Raw genomic sequence first — 23,601 nt, forward strand, 5'->3', positions numbered from 1 at the left:
TTCACTCTTCACTCTTCGCATTAAGCCGTTCCAAGTCAAAGCTCCACAGAGCATGCACTCGCTCTACAACTTCAAACTTTAACCTTCTATTTTCATAGGCAGACAAATAACAGGAATTTAGACTGATTTTGGCTTGAAATGCTCTTCTTCAAACCTCCGTTTTTCACTTAGCTGGAGAGATTCCTTGAAACTAAAAGTAGACGCTAAGAGCGCTGAGTTAAAGAGTGTGAAGTGAAACACAACTATAAAAACAACAACGACGACAAACCTCAGGTCTAAAAACAAGCATATTTCTATGGTACGCAGCGGTCAATCACGTACATTCCCAAAACTAACCAACTGGAAATCAACTTAGCCCTAAAGAAAATGCTGGCAGCCGTCACCATGGTGACCACCACGGGCCGTCGCCCCGTCTTTCCCACACGACGTGAACCTGCCAGGGTGCCCTGAGGGCAGCCAGCTATGGAGCAGGTCACTGCTAACAAGCAATCAGCCGGGGTGGAGAAGCAGGGATGGAAAAAAAAAAACCCCACTCCTCATCCATCCCTCCCATCGTTCCTCCAAACACCCACACAGAAATGCAACGACGCCACCGTCGCTCACCTCGCTCCCTCCTCTCTTTCTCCTCTCCTCGTCTTAGCTGCATCTTGTTTGGGAGCCGCAGGTCCTGGCACGCGGCGGCAGCAGCGACGTTAAAGAGATGCCCGGGTCCAGAGTGAGCTAATGTGTATGAATGTGTATAAAACCACACAGAGTGGTTGCAGGAGCAGGAGAGCCATGCCAGGAACAAGATGTGACACCGCACCCAACACTGAGCCTCTTTCTAAATCACCCTATTTTTAGACATTTTTTTCAGCTCTGTGGGTTTATAAGCTGGAGTGTATACATGTAATAGCTTAAGTGTTTATTTTCATTACCATTTGCATTTGATTAAGTGTAACCAGGGCCTTTTTATAACTAACTCATTATCCGTCTGTATATATCCACATTTAAGTGTATTTTTTTTTTGTTTCTGCAGTATATTCTTTACTGTGAAAGAATAAAACTCGCTTAAAAGTGAGCTTAAAGGGTTTCGTTAACGCTGCAACAACAGTCTCATATTGACAGTGATCCTAAAACAACCCATGTGAGGAAGTCTAATCACACGCCGCCGTATCTTGTCCCGTCTCAAATCTGGGCTGAAAATCTGTTTTAAACTCCAGTGAAAACACTCCCGTTACTTCCTACACCTTAGTCCAAAGCTGTGTCAACACTGGCAGCATCTCTTTGTCCGCATGTGTCCAGGAAATCTTCAGGCACCTTCTTTGGACGGCCGCAAGGTCAATTACATAAGCATCCCCGACGTCCTCGCTTACAATAACCACCACTGTTTCTCTTTCCGAGCCTTAGCCTTAGGCCTACTGACCCCGTATTACAGTCTCCCACAACTCAGGAAGAAAAAAAAAAAAAAGTCAACTTTCCAGACAAAGACGTACAATCTACCTGATGATGATTGGATCAGTCACCTCAAAGCATAGCTGCTTTAACTACACGGCTCATCCAGGCGGAAAGAATCTGGCCATTGTGAATACAAGTCATTGTTCTCGGTGAGAGAACGAGAAAAGCTTTAAGGGCTACAAAAGTCACGCCACTTTCAATTCTTGTTGAATTGCAGGCACGGCGGCTAAGTGGCTTTAAATATGTCACGACTCCCAGCTTTGGCGGAGAAACGCTCAGCTGTGCGAGTAAAAAAGCAAGGGGGGGGGAGGAAAACCCTAACATTGATAGCAAGACGTCAATCGATACAGCTATTTGAATGGACCTTAAAGGCGACATAGACCAAAAGCTCCAATTAACGCTGCTTTTGTGTGTGTATCTGCATCATCACCTTGTTTATGAAACCCTAAAGTTTCAGAACAAACAGTTCAGCCACTGAGAAAATAGGGTTTTATTGTTTTCCTGGTTCTCTGCAAAGCGGAAAGGCACTTACGTTTGCTGATGATGTCATTAGCAAACCTCACCACTCCTCTCACCACCGTAGTGCCTCCTGGTGCGGGCACTAGCCCGGGCACATCCGGTTGCGTACATTTAACCGCAGAAGAAGAAGAACTACTCTTGTTGTAGCTGCTGAGATGCAGAGCATCCACCGTGCCAGAGGGGGAGCTGTGTATCTGAGAGCTGACGTGCTAATTACATCACTTCCAGGTACCTGGCCAATCACAGGACAGTGGGAAAGCTCTTGTTGGCTGGCCAATCACAACACAGTCCGCGTTCTGGGGGTGTGGTTTTGGTCTGACACAGCGCGGCTGACAAGAGCGTCAGTGAGGAGATATTTTGATCGGCTCGTTTGCAGCGATTAGGAGGTTTTTAAGTTAATATATGTAAGTAGACCTCCATAACTAACATATATGTGCGATACGAGCATTCGATGTCACCTTTAAATAATAAAAACACACCTCCCAACCCTCGATGTGAGACTGCCACTCCTCCAAAATCTCCAGCTTCTCCATCTGCCGCTTGGCTTCGTTGATGCTGGAGCACACGGCCTTCATCACATGCAGGGACTCCTGCACCATGGCGTAGTCATTATGCTTCTTCGGAGTCCTCTTCAGCAGCTCCTGCACGAGTACACAGCGCACGCGTTACACATGATGCATATATTGATGATTCTACATCATCGCTTTAGAGGCACATCTACAGGTCTCTGAATCCTAATCTTCACATCATTAGAAGCATGAAAGAAAAAGGTATTCCATTTCATTTTAATCCATTTAATAATTTTAATGTCTGCAACTGCAGTTGAAGAAAAACCGAGAAGACGACGTTGTTAACATTAGATATAATAACAGACACAGAGACAGAATGAACCGAGCCGGAGGAAAGAAAGGGAAATAATGTTGTTTGTTTACGTTACATGCTGTTTCCGGGCAAATATTTAGTGACTTTACAGAGCGACTAGCGACAAATCGAGCGACTTTCTGAAATACTTAATAATAACAAGAAGGAAACGCACGAGTGAGATCCATCTAACTGTATATTTATCAGTGCAGTCAAAAACGCGTGTCTCAGCTTCTAAATGTATACAGTTGTGGATATACTGTACTGTATCTTCAGCCACTCTGAGCAAATTTGATCACCTTGCAGAGAAAAGAAAAACATGGCAGACTTCAAACGGCCTTCCATCAAACCACCCCCTTATTATTATTATTATTATTATTATTACAACATCTCTACGCCTGAACTACTGGCTGTTTAGAGAACATTAGATCATAACAAGATGAACGATCACCAGATCACCGACTCAAACAAGTGTTTGAACATGTATTTAATTTCGCTGTCGTTTCACATCGAAGGAAGCGGAAACTTCAGGTTATGAATGAGCCCAGTCAAAGCGTCTGAAGGCGCAGCCGGGCAGGAGGAGGAGGAGGAGGATGTGGTCGCGCTGGAGAACCGAAAGCAGGCAAGTGTCAGAATATGAGAGTGAGTGTTTCACATGAATAGGACGGGACAGCCCAAGACTAATGACTGGGTGGTGCTGGATGAAAAGAAAGGGTAAAGAAAAAAAAGGTGCCCCACAGGAGGTGGCACGAGGGCGCGGCGGTGGCTCCATAATGCGTGGTTTTCCACGAGTGCAGGGCCGTACTCACTCTGAGCAGCAACGGGTACTTGCAGATCCTCTGAATAGGAGCGACCAGGTAACCTTCCAGCTGGACCTCTGTGTTTTTCCGCCCTCCGAGCAACATGCAGTTCTAAAGTTAGAGGAGAGGAAAGAGGATGTTTAACAAGACAGAGACTCAGCTGTGTTTATCACTGTTGACATCTAAATTAGCTTTTTTTTTTCCCCTCTTGGGTCATCACAACACAACATCATTTCAATACTTAATTCTAACCCCCAGATAAAGGCCATTAACTGGGCTGAGAGCTCTTCAGACCTGGTGACCTTTACCGACACGGCTGAGGCCATGATGTGTTACGAGGTCAGGAGCTAATCTCGCTTCTCACCTCACGTTTAGATGAGAGGGATCATTACAGCGTCAACAAATAAACCAGGCTTTATAGCAGCCAATAGGTCAAAGGTTTAGTGTGGGGGGGGGGTCAGCGGATATCACTGGTGTATATTAGCCTACAGCAGAGTGCAGGTTGGAGAGTAACACGATACTGAGGTCAGCGAAGGATCAAGATTATAAAGACCTCATTAAATCAAAGTCAATTAATACCTTAGCCTCCTCTGGCGTCTTAAATTAAAGACACACATGCAGAATAAATCAGCTCTCGCAGCAGCTCGTCTCTGACGGTGTATTTATGCGCGTGTGTATCATTTCTCACTCCATTAATTAGTGTCTAACGGTTGTTTGCTTCACCACAGCGCCAGTCAGTCCATTCTACCGAGTCTGTGGTCATACTCCTGGGGTTCTCCCGGGGTTCCTAACTCTGCTGTAGATCTCCATTTCAAAGCGCTCTGTTTTTTAATGGAAGCCCTAAAACATCAGGGGGGGGGGGGGGGGGGGGGGGGGGGGCGACGGGGCGTGGTGAAGGTGGTGGTGGCAGCGGTGCGAGTGTGTGGCGCTCCGAGGTGAGGGAGAGGATTAGGATTACAGACGGTCACACGCAGCGACGAAAAAGACGGAGCAGAGGACAAAGTGTGTAAACAATATCGAGTGAAGAGCCGAGAGAAAAGAAACGGGGTTGAGTATTCTTGACCTTACACACACACACACACACACACACAGTTTATCTTGCCCACAGTGGGACTATGGTCATCCTTTGTACTAGCAACATGATGCTCCCCCCGTGGCAGCGAAAGTCTCTCAGAGTGTCGGGACAGGAAGAAGGAGTCCGCCCCCACACATCAGGCAGAGTCACATCAGCTGTCAGACACACAAAAGTCAGACACTTTTACACTGTCCAGCTGCTGTATGTGGGTCTCCATGTGTGTGTGTGTGTCTCAAGAGAGTGTTTTCCTAGACGAGGAATTTCCAAGCCCCACTTTTGATCCCTCGTGACCCCCGCGTGGGTCAACTATCCGTGAGTTTTGCGCTGCAATTTCCAAACAAACGAAACCATGGACTGAATTCGCTTATTCAGATTTGGATTTAAATACTTGACCTTCTTGTACCCACCGCACACCGCATGTAAAGCAGGCTGAATAAACGGTACACCTCGTACATGATGTGCACATTTACGGTCCCATCTCACCAGTAAACATGTCCGGACGCTCCTTATTTTGTTGAGCTCCAGCAGCAGCCGCTGGGCCTTCTCGTGGTTCCCGCAGTATTCGTCATAAATCTGGAAGCGGCTTTTCTGCGGGAAGGCCGGAGACGGACAAGGTTAAAAAGGAAAAGGGAAGGGATGCACGGGGAGAAAGTCAAACAGGGCATTACATAAGAAATATAGCAGTTGTAGTCAGGATGCATTCTTCTCCATAATTAAATAGATAATGTACTATATATATATTGTATGGGGGGGGGGGTGCTACAGTTATTTCCTGTCATCTGCCTTGCAGCCATACGACCAACAGCGTTCCACTAAATAGGTTCTCATGACATTAATCTTCCTTTGTGTCTGAGAAGCAGCAGCAGCAGCAGCAGCAGCAGACAACCAAACAGCTTCTAAATCACTCACTACAAAGTCACTACAGAGCGGGAAACGTCGCGCGTGGACGTCAGAAGATAACGCCGGTGACGTGGACTGACCTAACTCGCGTAACAACATCCAGGAGTGTGTACAAAAAAAAAACACACAACATTGTGACAAAATAGAAATGCACGACTACTTTTTTCCCCCCCCTGAGTCACGCATTCTAAGACGTCCTGTCTCGAGTCAGAGTGGACAACTGTCCGTGGTTTTTTTTTTGTGACGCGAGGCTGGATCGAGTCACTCTTTCCGTTTTAGTTTTAGGTCGCCGGCAACAAAACCACAACAGAGAACGAGACTTGAAAAGCAAAAAGCTGCGGGATTAAAGTCTTATCTCCCCGGATTCACATGATCACTCGTGACGAGACGACAAATCATGAGTCATGGGTTTCCAGTTATGCTTCTGACTTACGTCTCATTTTCACAAAGGGGTCATCTCAGCGCTCACATCTGCACCGCTAAATCATCTCGCGTTCACCGGCATCGGCAGTAGCCTGAGAAGTCGCCCTAAAGCTCGCCATGGCGATGGTTCCGATTTATTAGGCCCCTGAAACCCATTACATGCCAGGCTCCGCATCAAAGAAATGTGATCTATAGCGCGCGCAGTATATCAGAGTCCCATCATGCGTATCTCACATGTGCACTGTCTCATCATGGGGATAATCCGGAGAGATGAATTGATAACATGTGGTGCATCTTATCATTTCTAGGAGAAGTCACAGTCACCGCCTCTCTGAGCTCCGACAGAAGAGGAAGAGATTCTTTAGATCACAGGCTCCAGTAAACAGAGGGTTATTAATGACAGAGCAGGCTAATGCTGGACAAGACGGGGGAAGAAATTACAAGAATGCTTTGCAAGAATGAGAGCATTAATTAACCCTTGCTTACAAAGTGCAAGAAGCAGCGTCCGATTTCATGGTGAGCGTGAGGGTCAGGCTGCAGCAGCTCCTCCACCATGGACAGGAAGTCTTTGTGAACGGCCAGGATCTCCTCGATGTTGGAGAACAAAACCTGGAAGAGACAAAAGATATCAAGACCATATTTTGTATATCTGTCAACGTGTCATTGGCTCCAGCTCCAGCTCTTTATTGTGGGCGGCGGGCACTGGGCGAGAGAAACGTCTGAGGCCGCGGAATTTAGAACGAGGTCTCTTCGTGGCCTGAGGTGTCTTTGATATTCACATTTGAGACATTAAAGAGTGTTTTTAACAGGGGTTTAACATCTGCTGGATGGCAACGCTGCCTTCATGTGGTGTTGACTCCCCCCCCCTTTATGCCACTTCAGTGGTGGGTATTAAAGGACAAAACAATACGCTGACACTGCATGGAGGAAGAAGCTAGTAAAACAAAACCAGAAGTGTTTTATGAGCGCCTAACTAATCTTCAGTGATACGAAGAACAGAAAACTGGATCCGTGCATTTCCACTCTGTTAACGTGTCGCTGCCCACTGAACCCTCGTTGTCTAAAAGCCATCTCTGTACAGCATGTTCCCAAACAAGACACGGCGCGAGTGGACGTATCCCAAAACACGGGATGACGCTCAGTAAATATCCACCGAGCGCGTGTTTATCTTCAAGTGTAAGCAAACGCACTCCTGCTGCGACAGAGAGAGAGAGAGCGAGCATCCTTTATTATCCTGCAGCCAGAACCATTTCTAAATAGATTATAGTTACAGCTGCTTCCTGGCCTTCGCCCACGACTTCTTTTTTCCCCCCGTTCAGAATTCAACTATTTTCGGTTGAAACACCATCCCAAATATGGGACACAGTATCCGGGCCTTTTCATGGATGGGGTTACCATATGAAAACAAGGTTTTTTTTATGCACAGAATGGGAGTAAAAGTCAATTGCATTTCATTTAAATGCAGTGCCACACCTCACAGATTGACCCTCACCTTAACCGTTTCCTCTGTGATGTTCTTGTCGAGTTTCGTGGCCGCGTACTGGTTGAGGCGATGTAGAAACACCTGAAGGAGAGGAGGCAGGAAAGGAAAGCAACTGTTAACACTTTCTTTAAAGTGGCCCCAGGATTGAATTACGTCTTGGCGACTGATGAGTTGTACCTTTTAAAAAGACCCAAAAAAAAAAAAAAGAGCACTTGCTTTGAGGCTTTTCGCATGCAGCTGCCGCCAGAGTAAATTGGTTAACCATCACAATGGTCACCTGATACACACGTGAAACACAATCTCTGCAGTGAAGAGTAAAAACACGGCATAATTGCAGTGCACAGGATTTCAAAGACAATGTTAAGTGGCTGGAGATGAGATGGAGAGGCCAACCGTGTGCAAATTGAGACGGACGGGAAGTGCTCTCACTTTCAACACCGGTTCCCGCCGGGTGCGGCTTCACAGAGCACCCCCCCCCCCCTCCCACCTAACAACAACAACGTTAATACTGCAGGACACTTTCTGAGAATGTCAAATTAAGATTATGAAAGCCTTGAATGTGTTCTTAACTCGTGGCTTAAGAGGGGAATAAGCGTTTTCTCTGAGGTCTGCCTCAGGGGGGAGAGCTTTTAAAGAAGGCATCCATCAACAGGTAACCAGACAGGAATCTTTATGTTTATGCGCGCAGTGTTTGAAAAACAATCCTGGCAGACGGGAATCCATCTTCGGGTTTAAAGTTCCAGGGGGAAACAAAATTGGCAGCATCAAAGTTTTGATTGATGTCTGGGAAGTTATGATGAAATCCAAAGCAAGGCTAGAGAATCAAAACCTTCATAAAATATAAATGACACGAGATAATTCAACCCTATATCTCAGTGTTGTGGCGTCGCCAAAGTTGATGTTAAACAACAACAAAGTCCCTGCTTTTCAAAGAGATGTTCCATTTGACTAAGAGCAAAATAAATAGCACAAATGGCACAACAACATCCCCCGAAAACACAACTTGTCGTGTCGTGTCTGTTTCTGCCTCGATAAAAACGTCCTTTATTTTCCTCGTCGTACATATTATTTGTTGAAAGGCAGAGATGGATTCACAATTGGATTTCATTAGCCTGCTGAAACACTGGGGCACAAACCATGACACTGAGGCCGGATTAACTAAATAAAAAAAAAAAAGGAGAGCGAAGCAGACAGTCTTCGTTTGAGTCCTACTGTGTTCATCACGGTGCAAATTTAGAAGACAGACCGCGCTGCGCTGCAGTGAAAATTCAATTTCTGAACTTAATTGGCCTGTCGCTGATCACACAAATCCTTTTTACAAAATCAGTGTGACATGGCAACATAATAGGCAGAGTCGCCGCTGCTGCACACCACACAGAAAAAAGCAGCTTCATAAACGCGAAGCCCTACGTGACCGAGCTGCGCGGCGGCGTCACGCTCAGCACAGTAAGAGGTTACATCTGTCTTTGCAGTTGACCCCAACCGTGGGCATCCCTTTACTGCCCCTCTGAGGGCCGTAATGCCATCTGTCGCCCGGTGCAGCCTGACCTGAGCAAAGCCCACAATAAATACACCCACAAAGCAAATAAACAGCTTTATTCTAATGAGCAGACAAGCCAAGAATGACTCCTTCAACACCGCAACCAAAAAAAAAAAAAAAAAAGTGTGTTTGTGACTTACACTGACCTTATTGAAACACTTTATTTGATTAACTGTGCGCAGATGGAAATGTAGTTGGGGCTAAATCACTTGTTTCCAGCTAATTACAGAGCCAATGTTCTGTTCGACATCTTTAAAAAGGAACACGAGATGATGTGTGGGGGGAAAAAATGAGTGAACTCATCTTAAATCACCCTGTATTGACATCAAGCGACACATGAAAGGGAAACGCTATAGGCCGCGAAACCATGGAGTTCCTGGTTGGCTTAAATAATCACCCTCTTTGTTGTAGGCCACCTTCGCCCTGATTACAATTCCGTGGCTGCCTTGCCTCGCAACTCCGCCACTCACAGGCATTAGCATCTGATTAGCAAGTCTAATACGAACAAACACGGAGCACGGACTTCCACGGAAACCTCGCACAAAAAGACCCCGCCACCGTTTACTGTATGGGACCTGCGGCTGAGAAAAAGCAGCGCAGAATTCAAGCGTCCCATCGACACGGGCTCGTCGGGGATTCGATCACTTCAGTTCTAATAATGAAAGAGTCTCTCCAACAGGAAATGGTCACTACATCTGCACAGCATTAATTTTACAGCACATCTTATCACAAATAAGCAGGGACTTCAAATTTGAACGGTGTGTGGAAAAATGACTCCGTTTTTCCTAGAACTACGGACGGTTCCGACTTGCTTGGTGGAAATGACATGTCCCTCGCAACGACAGAGAGCCAACACTGCCTTGTTGATGTTGAGAGACTAATCCTGGACCGGGTCCACGCACAGTGAATGGGACGTTCACCGACTGACTGACTGACTGAGTGGATTCATGGACACAGTAACAGTATCCTGGGTGATGGTGAATACAAGCCCCCCCCCCTTCACACACACACACACACACACACACACTTTTCCAGGCTTTAACAGTGACCGACTACACAGCAAGTGTATAACTGACTTTTACACATTAATGCATCGCAAACGTACACTTTTTTTTTTAAGATTATATGTGTGTGTGTAATCAAACTGGACCCGACTTCAGAGTCTCTGCAATGGCTGAGGGTTGTGGACTCTTCTTCCCGTCTCAGTGTTTTTTTTTTTACATATAAATAAACTGAAATGACAGCAGAACCATTTCTGTTTCAACTTTGTTGTTTTATTGTGTCATCATTGGCGTTTGGATTGGAATAATGTGACTGAAAGTTGATCTCATATTTTAGGAGGCTTTTACTCATCAACACGTGTATTTAATGCTCAAGCAAGAAATAGTAGGACAAACCATTATTCAAGGCTCTGCTATTGTTCAAGTGTAAGGGTAGGGTCACACTAAATACTTGACAGCTGTCTTTCTTTTGTTTAACCCTCTTATGAGCGTCATGATATTCAGGCCGCCTGGATTTATTTAGATTTTATGGCTGTAGAATTGTAAAAAAAAATGTTCAATGAGTAATAATATTCACTAACTCTCTGGTTTCCATCCATCCATCCATCCATCTTCTACCGCTTTATCCTCCACATGAGGGTCGTCCGCGGTTTTTAAAATGTTCTAGATATCGCAATCGGTCTAGGAGTTACGGTAATGAGTACACATGCAAACAAATGTTTCCAGTATTTTCTGGACGTTTTCCAATAAATTGAGAAATACTTAAGACTGTATTGTCATTACAGCATTGCTAAAGCAAACACATCTAATGGTGGCCTAAGAAAAACAATTCCTGCCATTCCTAACAGCAAACTGAATCCCTGAAGGACACTGTTCGCTGTTTCTGGACACTGAAGCTACATTTTCAAGGAAACAAGACACAAATGTACACGTTGAAGGGAGGAGAAAAAAAGTGATGTTAAGTTACTGCATTAACAAACGTTTGGTAAAAGCTGGGATTGTCTACAGTTTACTTTCTGCCGTTAGATCAAGGGAAGTTTTGACTCATCTCCACACCCACACACACACACACACACACACACACACACACACACACACTTGCCACTGGATTTCTGCAGACATTAAGCAGAGGCTGCTAATTTCTATTCTACACGTTGAACTTAAAGTGAAAAAAAAAAACAACTCTATTATCACCGGCATTGTCACTCCAACCGCTGGGGGGAGGCTACAAAATTAAAACCTCCATCAAACTCTTTTTTTTATTATTCCACAGAGCAGACGGGTGTGATGAATAGATCGGTCCAATCGCCACATCATCGTGACCCCTGTCTGCCATTAATCAACACAAGCCCACGAGCTGTGGGCTACGGGAAAGTGGCTTTGGAAATCTTAGCCCGTCAGGCCCGATGCAGTCATGTTGGGATCAAAAAAAGATGTGATAGCCCAATGTTTACTTCCAAACAAACACTGTAACCAAGAAACTGGCAACAAACAACAGAACCTGCAGGGCCAGAAATCATACACCACTCCATCACCGGCTTATAGGACAGAGCAGCAATGGTCTCAATTCTCAAAAGAAATGTGATGTTTTTTTAGATCATGAGTAAAGATATTAAAAATTGTCACCTTTGTCTCATAATAGTAACATGAGAGGCCCAGGGGCAAACAGACTGGCTGCAGGGCTGTTTCCATGCCAACTCAGCATGCTCTGTGCCAACCCAGGTCAGGAGGAAACTCTGTGAATGGATATTATGCCGTGTTGCCCCCCCCCTTGATCTTTTTGCCAGATTGGAAAGATACAATCAGAGGAAGGCTCCAGCCCCTCCCTCTGCATATGTTTACCTCTGTGTCAATGAAACACATGAATCACACCAGAGACGTTTGGCAAAAACAGGGACGACTCGCTTCCTCCAACAGCTCCGTGATGTAACGAGGACGGGGGTGGGGGGGGGGGGGGGATGGTTGGACAATGACGGACATTCTTCTGCTTCATAATAAAGGGGAGTGTGTGTACAGTATATTTGACAACAGTGAATGTGAAGCAAATTGGACGAGTGGATGAGGGGAAGTCGTCCATCAAGCAGCAAAGCCACGCTACCTGCAGAACGGGGGCTCTGACGGGAATACAAATCCACCCACAGAGAGAGGAAAGGAGCTCCAAGAAGACGACGTTAAAAAGAGCCAAACAGTGCAGAAAATTGCCATGATAAAAGAAAAGGGATAGAAAAGTGTATCTAGCTGCTTAAATGACAGGTACAGAGCTGTCCTCACACATCTGTTGCAGCATCCAGCGAGAAGCGGACGGGAACACCGAGTCCACTTAATGTCGGTCCTATGAGATCAAACAATTCAACTGTGGAACACCCTGCTCTTTGTGAAATGACAGGTGGTTAAAAACAATTTTATGCTTTATTCTGTTACCAAACTATGAGTGCTTTTGGCTGTAATGTGGGATCTATTGCTCACAATAGAAAGATGACTCCAGCATGAGGGCATTGGCACTCGTCCCCAGTATAAACTCCGCAAGAAAGAACAGACCTTTCTCTGACTCTGGCTCTTTTGTCCACCACTGACTCCCTGGGTCCATATTGTTGTCATGATTAGTGATAAAATACCTGAACACACTTTGTTTCCCCACTTTAAATGAAACAACAACACATGTACAGGGATACTATTTTTGATCCACGGTCTGTGAAAGAATCCCTTCGTGTTAACAGATAAAAAAAAAAAAAAAAAAGGAAACAAAGGCCATTGAGCACCGGAGATGGAGACACAAACAGAAGCTTCCACATGACAAAGCCCAGTGGAGTGAATCACTAGACTGTGAAGCTATGCTCATTATTGTAACAGTCTTTTTGAGTGTGTGTGTGTGTGTGTGTGTGTGTGTGTGTGTGTGTGTGTGTGTGTGTACGTGTTCCTTTCTCTGCCATATCTGTCCTCCGGGGGAGGAAGAGGGAAATGGTAAAAGCGCCCTGATAACAGTTAAAGGGGCAGCAGCAGGTAACAGGTGTAGCTCGCAGCTCGACGCCCTCAGGCAAGCGCTCGAAAAACACCTGAGTCTCTCTGGGTTTTCGGAGTGTGTGTGTGTGTGTGTGTGTGTGTGTGTGAGCGTTTGTACTGGTGAGAAAAAAAGAGAAAAATAGAAAGGGGGGAAAAAGCAGATAGGAAATAGGAAGTGCAGACAGAAAGGAGGAGAGGAAGAGGAGAGACTTTTGTTTGGTCTTTCAAAAATTGTAACCCTGTAGAGAGGATGTGGTGTCGTTACTGTACTTCCTACAAGTAGAGGTAATAATGGGCCAATTGTTCTCAGCGTCTATGTTGCTTAGTAACTAAAAACAAACCTTTTTTAGTTTTTTTGATGACCTGTGCCGTGTATTTAATAGTTTATGCATAATTTTTTATTGAGAATACTGCATATAACTGCACTGCAGTGTAAAAATAAACTGAAGATTGGAGAAACAGACCACTAGTGTTGCTGAAGATAAGCATTTTTTTGTATTATTTGTGATCATAAAACATTTATATTTTATCAGATGGAAGAAAAAAGAAAAACCTAAAGATTGGCATCGATTATCAACCATTGGCCACAGAAAAACCCATATCACTCGAAACTCTTGTGACAATCTCCAACACAATGGCTCCCCCAAGTAATTATCGCAGTTACCCAAGTAATTACAAAGGTCCAGTGGTCCAGGAGGGGGCGTTGTGAGCACCTACTTGGCCTTAGATCCATTTTAAACCCATCAGAGTGGGTGTGGACTCACCCGTTAGCTTATGGAATTAGACTTGTGCTCCCTCATTTGTTCTTTGTGCCGTGGTTTTTTGTTGGCGATTCTGACCATGGGTGGGGCCTTAGGAAGCTGCCTGCTGATTGGCTACTGAGTTTTGGAGTGACAGCTCAATGGACCAGAAGTAGTAACCGGCTTGGAGTCGCTGTCTGTCTTAAGTCTAGATTATAAACGTAAGATACTTACAATTATTTTGTTGGATGTCGATGGGGAAAACTTGGGGAACGAGTCCCAGATGGACAGCGATCCCAAGTACATGACTATTTCCGGTCCATGGAGCTGCTGCTCTAAAACTCAGTAGCCAATCAGCAGGCAGCTTCCTAAGCTCCGCCCATGGTCAGAATTACAAAGAACAAGTGAGGGAGCGCAAACGCATAAGAGTTGGAGCTCAATTCATAAAGTGTTGTTTGCTTCGTGAAAATTCCGTATTAGCTCAGCGGTTTGCTGAGGAGGCAACAGAACTCACAGCAACAACAGTTGAACCTCATGCGACTAACAGTCAGAGTAATAATACATAATGTTGTTGTGCAGGCAGGGGAATGTCTGAACATCTGAAGGAATAGCACATCACATTTCTTTTATTTCTTTTCATTCTTGGAAACAGTAAGAGCCCTGCTATGCTGGAGTTCTCCTCAGCAAAACCTGAACCTGACCCAAGACGAACTGACCACAGACAAAGTCAGGCTCTGATGCAGAGAGCGCACACTGTGGGGAACATCCGAAAAGAGAGAAAAGGCTCTTTGTAGCTATTCTCTCTAACAAACCACTCCCCTCCCGTCTCCGACAGGTCCTAATGACACCTCCTCACATCATCCTCCCCGTGCTCTTATCTTAATGGACTCATAACTGGTCTTATTTTTCCAAATGGACCCATTTCTCTCCACTGGGAATGTGCAGAGGAAACAGACAATTTAAATTTACAGTGGGGGAATGTTAATTTGTCTATCTTGGGAGTGGTTATTAAGGGCTCGTGTGCGCAGCTCAGTGCGGAGTCTCTGGTTTTAATTATCAGCCGAGAACATAGTGAGCATTCATTTCACAGGATCTTCTCGTGAAGTGAAGTCCACTTGTTTGTTGGCATTTTTAAAGTTCAGCCTGAGCTCCAAAATACACACATAATACTATCTTTCCAGACAAGAGATAGTTCTTTGACGTTTATTGATTTAGTACATTCCTGAAAAACACAGGAAAAGAAATATCAAGCTTCTAAAGGAAATATGCAAGAATTCACTATTTTCATTGAGGATAAAGAACTTCTCTTCCCTTTGATGTTATTCTTGTCCTTCCACTGACCCTGGCACACGAGGAGATTCAACAACAGCTGGAATGGAGCAGTCAATCTAACGAATATGTCTGTGTCCAACGTCTGCGCCCTACCGAGCTGCACGCATTGTCCTCACTGGAGTGAAAGGAGTGTAAAGTGATGCTTGTGCTCGTGCCCGCGTAAGTGAATATCTCACAGATTGTGGGTCTGTTCAATTTCACCCATCGTGGCGCGCTAACGGCAGACTTACTCAGCATATGAGGAAGGTCTTTTGGACTTAGAAATTGGATGGTGGAAGGCGAGTTTGCGCGTCCAAGTGTCTTAAGGGACGGACTTCAGCCAAGCAGACCTTCACCCACACACACACAAACACAAACACCCTGAATTGACTCAGCAGAATCATCAGTCTGCCACACACATAGCACATTTGAGAACTTGGCAGTGGGGGGTCTGGTGGATGCATTTTCTCCCGCTGCCATCTATTTTACAAGAAAAAAGCCCCTCACACACACATGATGGATCTGGACATGGCGTGGAGTGTGGAGAATGGGACAACTACACTGCCAACTCTCACTCTCAAGATCACAAGCACTCATACAAACACCCCCCCACCCCTCCTGCCAGGGTTCTGCTCATCAGGCTTTCTTTTTACCCAGTGAATTGACAGAGGAGGGGACTAAAGAACAACAATTCCGACTTCTATTCACTATATATTTCTAAGAATATTATTAAGAATGTAGCAATCATTCTTGACCTTGACTGGAGGGGTTTGCGAGGTTGGACGTGTCCAAAATTACAATGCAGAGGGTAGTCAAACATGAAATGATAAACCGGGATTCCGTTCTTTACAACAACAAGGTCAAATTTCCAGTCCAGAAACACATTATTTGGTCTGAATAATGTGACTGGAAAAAAAAGTGACTAATATGTCCATAAATATGAACATTTATGGACAACTTTAAAGTTGCTTCAATCGATAATTTTCTGTTAACAGCGGGCAAAAAAGAAAATCACTGTCGCCCAAGAGACAGTCAGAGATAATCGATTGTAATATAGAAGCCAGTTAGGATTTAAAGGTCGATTTAATTAATGTGTATGAATTAGAGAGAGAGACAGACAGAAAAGAAAGAGGCAGTCAGGATTAGTATGTTGGCCTGGAGACACAGAGACACTTGTCCGTCGCTGAGCTTTTTTCAAGAGCTTAATTAAATTATTTGGGGTGAAGTGGAATTTCCCATCGTGTCTGGCTGACCCGGCTCTGCGTGTTTATGCTTCGGGAGCCCAGAAATGCAGGACGGACAGAGACATGACTGACATGGAAAGTGTGAGTTCAAAAACCACAGAAGGAAACACAAAAAACCCGTCTAGACCTTTTGCAGTGGACACTTCATGATAGCAAGCCACACATGGCTGGTAATTTACATTCTTAAAGGCAATAAGGCTTATTGGGATGATTGTCAACATAGCCATGTAGAATTTGTTATAAATATATAAAAATGTGTTGTGGGCTGTTGTCAATCTTTACGGAAATGCGGAGGCAAGCATACTTTGAACAAGTTTGTGTATGTGCGTGTATGTATTACCGCTTTGGGACGTTTTCTGGCATAAACACTGAGATTGTCAGGACCAATAATCCTCATGGAAACCAAAACCTGGGTTCTAGCGACGGGGAATGAGGTAGACCCTCAAGGTTTGGGCTAAGAAAGTTATGGGAACTTTAGCTGTTAGTTTGTTCCCTGAAGGCTCTCCCCCAGGTTCTCGTGTGGTTGATATGGAAAGTTTCTTAACGTTCCCCTGACGTTGTTTTTGGTTGCAGATTTGGTCCCCAGAACGTTCCCAGAGCATTACTTTGTCACAACCTTCATACAACCTTTACAGAACGTTCTCTGAAGGTTCCCAGAACGTTCCCCTAACATTACTCTTCCACAACTTTCTTACAACACAGCCTTTAGATAATGTTCTCTAAAGGTTGTATGAAGGTTGTGACCAAAGTGTTCATGAACTGGTTACGCTTAATATTAGGGATAACACATTTTGTTTAGGCTGTTCATATGAATGGAAGTCAATGCAGTGTCCTATAGTCATAAAATAGCTGCTCAAACCTTGGTGTCTGTAGTGAAGCATACCGACTAAAACACTTGAACACTCTTGTAATGACGATCCCTTCACACTGCCTGTACATCCTGACAGGTGTCTATCGCGATGCACTTTTCTACTTCACGTAAGTATGCAAGTACCATGTGACCAGGCAGCTGGCTACAGCTAAATCAAAATCAACCTTCTCCTCTGCACCACCTCTGCCTCCTGAGTCACTGCATCCTTATCGCATATGCAATGAAGTCTGTGTGTGTGTGTGTGGGGCAGGAAACTTGCAGCACAATGTAAAGATGGCGAAGGTCACGAAGGAAGGAAGGAAATTCTGCTTGAAAATGGCCTCAGACACAAAGGCAAAAGAACCCCTCTCCAGTCTGCGCTAGAGCAGCTTTACACTGAAAGAGAAAAGGTCTACAGGTCTTTCACCAAACGGCCACCAGTGAAGCCACACTGACAAAACTAGACTGACTATAGGAAAACAAAATTGAAGACAAACAAGTCGTCTCACACAGGTAAAGCTACCACTCCATGACTCTCTGAAACCAAAGGGAAACTTTTTAATACCTAAACTTCAGGATCATGACCATGTTTCTTCTGCTTGACATTTTAGAAATAAGCTCATTTGCTTTCATGAGAGTTACACAAAAAAGCCTTGAAACGAGTAGAAAACCAAATATCTTACCCTCTCTAAAAACTAAAGTGTAAATGCATTGCTCAATAATAATAATAATGATGACGACGATAATGATGATGATATATATGATATAATTTATCTTTAGCCTGGCTAAATAAACAAAAATGGCTTTAAGACAAGATGCTAAACACTTCTACACAGTGTCAGAATTAGAGTGTTGCATCTGCAGTAACACAGGAGTGCAATCTGTAACATGACACATTTTACGAGAAGCAAAAATGACAGCTACATCCTTACAACAGGGTATGAAATGCAGGTCCCAGGAGGCAACAGTGTGGCATTGAAATGCAAGTGAGCCACTTCATCGATTCAGGGGCCTCACTCTCGAGACACAGGAGAGAGAAAACACTGCTGGGATTCTTGTGGAGGAAAGACTGGCTGAATCCAGTTACCAAGAGTCAAAAAGACAAACATGTCAGCTCTCTCTCTCTCTACTTCAACATGTAGATAAAATGAGGCCAAATCATGGCAAATCTGAATTAAATATCCTTTTTTTTCCCCTTCATGATGAGGACACATGCAGTTCTAACCCAAATAATGGATGAAACCTAGGCTCACACCAGTCTCTCTGGGACAAAGTGGTTTGAAATGGTGTAGAGGAAATGACATTATCAACTCCAACTAAAGACATAAAAGAAGTAATTAAGTAACTAGAGCAGAAACTACAGTCTCTGCAAATCGAGTTCTCTTCCAAGATTCTGCAGCACAAGATTGTATCAGGAAATTGCACATGTGGTCCCCCCTTACACTTCTCACAAAAAAGTTATAAAAATGAATAAATAAATAATCAGGTCAGTGTTGCAGCATTGTGGTAGATTAATTCAGTAGCCTGGGGGAAAGAAACTGCTTCTCAGTGTGGCGGTAGAGCAGCAGAGAAGTTCCAGTCCTCACAGTCGGTCATGAGGTTTGGGTAAAGACCAAAATGATTAAGAACGAATGAGATTTGCAGATTCAAGCAGTCGATACGAGGGTTTTTTTTTTCAGTAGGATGCCTGAGATCCATCTTTGAGAAGAGGCTAAAAAGGCAAACATCCAAGCTTGGAGTAGAGATGTTGCTCCATCACATCAAACTGAGCCAGTTGAGATGTTATGGGCAACTCATTACGTTGCCCTTTTAACAGCCTTTTTTTTTTTTTATAGGGAGGTTTTTGGGTGTGCACAACTGGGAGGTTTGACCAAAAACTCTGGGTGGACTAGCGTCATATACAATGTGGCCCTGGAAACATCTTGGGAGGAGTTGGAGAAACATTGCTGAAGAGGCAAACGTCATACAAAAACCATGCTGTAACCTACAATTGTCTGTTATTTACGCATCACATTGCCAGTTGCACCTAAAGTCCTGTATCTCATTTCTAATACCCTTGAATGCAGAGGTCTCAAACTCGCGGCCCTCCAATAAATTTCATGCAACCTATCACTTAATATCAAGTTATATTGAGTTACTTCTACATGTTTTTGAATCAACACTTAGGATGATATTTGCCATTGGCTGTGCACAATGAAAACTGAATTCAGTTGCATGTTTTGGGGTCAGGTTCACTAGATATTGCACACCTCCACAAAGAGGGAGATGTAGCCACGCAAGCATATTGCAGTTTTGGTCTGAGATGGTGAAGAAAGTGCAAAAAAACGATAATTATCACACATATCCTTGAACTCGCAGAATATGTGCAAAAGGGCTTTCACATATTAACAACTCCTGCTTTTCCCCCCTCTAAACCCATCCTTCTTGAAAAACTAGCTTTTAACTTTGAGTAAATATTCATTTGAAGTGGAGATTATTGACCGTTGCTTTCGTTCAACGAGGAAGTCATTATCTCTGACATCTTATGTTGTTGTTTCCATTAGAGCACAGGAGGGACCTGGACGTTGGCTTGAAGTCGACAGATTAACAGACGGAACAGGAAAAGGTGAGGAACACGAGGGTGTGACCTTTAGGGTCATCAGCTGTGCCGTCTTACAGAGGGTTGGAGGCCTCTTGCCATGCCCCCTCTGACCTGAGCTCGTTCGGGAGTCAGGATTCGCTGACTGGTCATATGTAACAAGGAAAACAGACAAACTTCTCGGGCCAGCAGTCTGGGCCAACATGACCATTCCAGCCAAGAACAAATGCAAATCCTGAGAGAGAGAGAAACAGAGATGTGGAAACACACACACATACACACACACAAACACACAAGGGGTTCATTTAAACACCTGGGTTTCTAGGAACTAGTTAATGCTCCTTCTCAGCAGCTGCTCTCTTCATTAGGCCTGATTCCCCACTTCCTGACTTCAGTCAGTTCTCTAACAAGAGGCAACAACCAACAACTCCACATGAAGCTTCAACGCTTAAGGACACAAACTTATGCACAACTCAAAACAATGAAACTGATGATGCACTTTACGGTGCATCAGTTTTCTCAGGAGAACTATAAACGGATGACATTTCTTCATTTCAATTCATGCAAAAAGGATTTAAAAATGTTTTAAACATAACTCGGTGGATCTCTCAAAGTTCAACAGGTTTTTGTCGGGGTAGAGGAAGGCAGGAGCGGAGGGACCACTTAGTGGACTGCAAAGCTCTTTGGAATATATTACATTAACTAGATACTCAGATCTCCTTCCAGATCCAGTACATGAAAGGTTTCCTCCTTTGACCCCTTCTTGCATTCTCTCTCCTTAGCACTTATCATGCAAGCAATGGTTCTCATTGTTTCGGCATCAATGGTGAATAATGGCCAAGCAGTGACCAAGCGAAGTGTTCGATTTTAACAGAGCAACTCAAAAAAAAAAAACCTGAGCTCATTAGAGTAGCTGTTTACATTATGCCTTGAGTTGTTCCACTCATTGAGGCATTTTTTTTAAAAAATGACTGTCATTTTATTGGCTCGTAGCTGTCCAAGATAAACAGTGCTGTCCACCGCCGCCCACTTTCTCCAGCTATAATTGTTCATTATGTGAGATCAGTATTGAGATATTTCAGACAGCCTCCCTCGAGTCGACCTATCACCGTGAGACTACTGTGGACAATTTAGTACGTACTGTGCCAAAGGTGCCGCGTCGATCCAGCAGAAAGTTTTAGATTTAGTTCTTCCCAGAAATGACACCTTCAAGATGCAATCTGCATATTTTCCCACAAGACGTTTCGGCAAAGCCACACAATAGTCTCAGGCTGTCCTGGGACAAACTGCTGTAATTATCCGTGGTCTCTGTTGTTTTCCACTACCTTAATAGTCAAGTATGTGTGAGGTGTATTGTGTTTTGGTCCCACGGATCAGCAGCAACAATCTTGGCCCTACAGTTCAACCTCGGCTACCGACCGGAGCCTCATTGTTCCCCTGCATTTCCTAACCTCGGAGGAATTCCTCCTCCAGGAAATATGGTTTACAAGAGAAGGCACCAAGCCCAGCTACTTGTGGAGTCCCAAACACCCCCCCAACACCAACCCCACACCCACTACCCTTCACCCTCCTGGCAATGTCAGCTTCATGATCCATTCTACCCTTTTCCCTTTCACCCTGTTTACATCTCACCCTGCTGGTACTGGGAGTCTCCTGGATTATCGCACCGGGGGATCGCACACTGGGGGGGAGGGGGGCTTAAATGTCCTTTTGCACAGTCTCTGCTGGGATCCACGGATGGGTGGCAGGAGATTATGTTGTGGTTGGCAAATAGTGAATTTTCGTTTTCTGCCTCGGCTTGTTCTTCATGAAGGATGAAACAGTGGTGATTACTGGTCTTTGAAACGGTGGAAGCTCATTTCTGGCCCAAGTTATTTATAGGTAAATTCTGCATTTCTTATCTGAACACATATGGTGCTCTTACGGCACTTTTCCACTATACAACTCGACACGGCACGGCTCGATTCTACACATATTGGGTATCGGGCAGGGTTGTCACAGCACGGCTGCACAAAACTGCTGTGATGTTGTTTCGTATGCGACACGAACACACAGACTAGTGACAAGCAAAGTAGTTATTTTCAGTGTAAATTAATCATTAGAATCAGTTAATTAAAAAGATTAGTTCAGTACTTCCTGCAGGGACTCCATCAGACAGTCACTGAATTGAAATACAGCTCACATATGACGGCTTTCAGCAGTGCTGTCGCTAAATACACCAAACTCTACTACTACTACTACTTCTACTAGTACTAACAATACAAGTACCAGGTACCAGGTACTATCACTAATGGAAAAATAGCTGAGCCGTGCCGAGCAGAGTCGTGCTAGAACTGTATTGTGGAAAAGTGCCAGAAACGGCAGTAAAAGTAGTCAGAAATGTTATGCACAAATTAGTTCCTGACAGGATTTTTTTTTATTGTGAAATGGGTTGCAATACTTTGTCATATTTAAAAAGTGGGTCCAAAAAGTTTGGGAAACATGAATTCCCACTCATTCCTAAAGATGGACATTACGAGCAGCTGCAGTTCACAAGGGAATGTGCTCGTTATTCAAAAAAAGAATATAAAAATGCCCTTTTTGTGTCACTAGGCACCATTTTAGAAAGACTGTTCTGCACGTATATAACTTGTGGGGTTCATAACTGGATCTAGCTTGATTGGTAGTAAAGGAAGACGGGGAGGCAAGCGCGTGTTTGGGTGTGATCATATGACAGTCTCCAATCTGACCCCTCTCCCCAGTAGACCGTCTTTGATCATCCTAAGTATCTTACACAGTGATCCCCAAGAGCTCCCAGATGATAGAACAGGAGATAATAACAACCCTTTTTTTTTTTTTTAATCATCCACCTCCACGGCTGCAACACTCAATTTGCCCATCTTTATCCCTCACTGACCGATCTCAATCTGAGCCTCCCATCCCCGACATTCCCAATAAGAACAGAGCTGCCTTGTGAGGGTCAGCCACTTCTGAAATGAATCCCAGTTCCAGCACAACAGGGGAGATAAAGGAGGAGTGGCTGCATTCCCCAAACCCCCACAACCAGGACAGAGGACACAACACATTCCCTCACATAACCCTCATGTAATTGCCTCCAGCATCTCTCCAATGATGCCACTTCTAAGAAAAAAGGTCAGATAGAGCTCCATCCCCTCCCTGCGTGGTCCCTCTGCCCTCCATTGGGAACATCTGGGCCATAGTTGAGAGAGGAGAGGGGGTGGTGGTGGTGGTGGATCATGTACACATTCATAAATGCGGTGTGGGAAATGGTGCTTTTAATGACACACAGCCCAGTGGCCCTTGGACCCGACTTCCTTGCAAAGTTCCCACAGGCGCTAAAAAAGCTGAAACTGCTGAGAAAATATGATGAAAGCCAATCGAGCGATTCCAACCCCCAGTCCAGATCACACGTCCGTGTGGTGGCGACTGAGGGGAGCTTTCACTTTCGACAACCTCAGCAACCAGAGATTTTCTTCATTCCTTCAAATAAGGCAGTGTAAAGTACTCGACTGCCACCTGTGCTGTGACAAATTTCAGGTGTAAACGTGGAACATTTGTAGAATCTCATTATGCATTATCCCAAAGTTGCTACTGTGTGCTGTGGTTAAAGGTGACATAACAGTCACATGGGTCTTCACAGAGTGACTTTTTATAGTGAATTTGCTTATTTTTATATATATATCTTTGTACATATATATGTACATGTGTATGTATATATATATATATACACACACACATATACACATATATACATACATACATACATACATATAGATATATATATATATATATATATATATACACACATATATATACATATATACACATATACAGTATAT

The 23,601-nt window shown here is 44.3% G+C and overlaps 1 protein-coding gene across 2 annotated transcripts in view; it reads right to left on the reverse strand.

Moving 5' to 3' along the window:
- The window catches only part of prex2 (phosphatidylinositol-3,4,5-trisphosphate-dependent Rac exchange factor 2), a 123,041-nt gene that overhangs the window by 68,470 nt on the left and 30,970 nt on the right, over nt 1–23,601 (reverse strand). For both annotated transcript variants that reach the window (XM_058630069.1, XM_058630059.1), the window contains 5 exons: nt 7,508–7,579; nt 6,502–6,624; nt 5,176–5,280; nt 3,627–3,728; nt 2,436–2,597 (listed from right to left, as the gene is read on the reverse strand). In XM_058630069.1, the coding sequence (XP_058486052.1) occupies nt 2,436–2,597; nt 3,627–3,728; nt 5,176–5,280; nt 6,502–6,570 (438 nt within the window). In that variant the 5' untranslated portion in view covers nt 6,571–6,624; nt 7,508–7,579. The remainder of the gene's footprint in view (nt 1–2,435; nt 2,598–3,626; nt 3,729–5,175; nt 5,281–6,501; nt 6,625–7,507; nt 7,580–23,601) is intronic.

The sequence above is a fragment of the Solea solea genome, chromosome 1, assembly GCF_958295425.1.
Source record: "Solea solea chromosome 1, fSolSol10.1, whole genome shotgun sequence".
In the NCBI taxonomy this organism is placed as follows: domain Eukaryota; kingdom Metazoa; phylum Chordata; class Actinopteri; order Pleuronectiformes; family Soleidae; genus Solea; species Solea solea.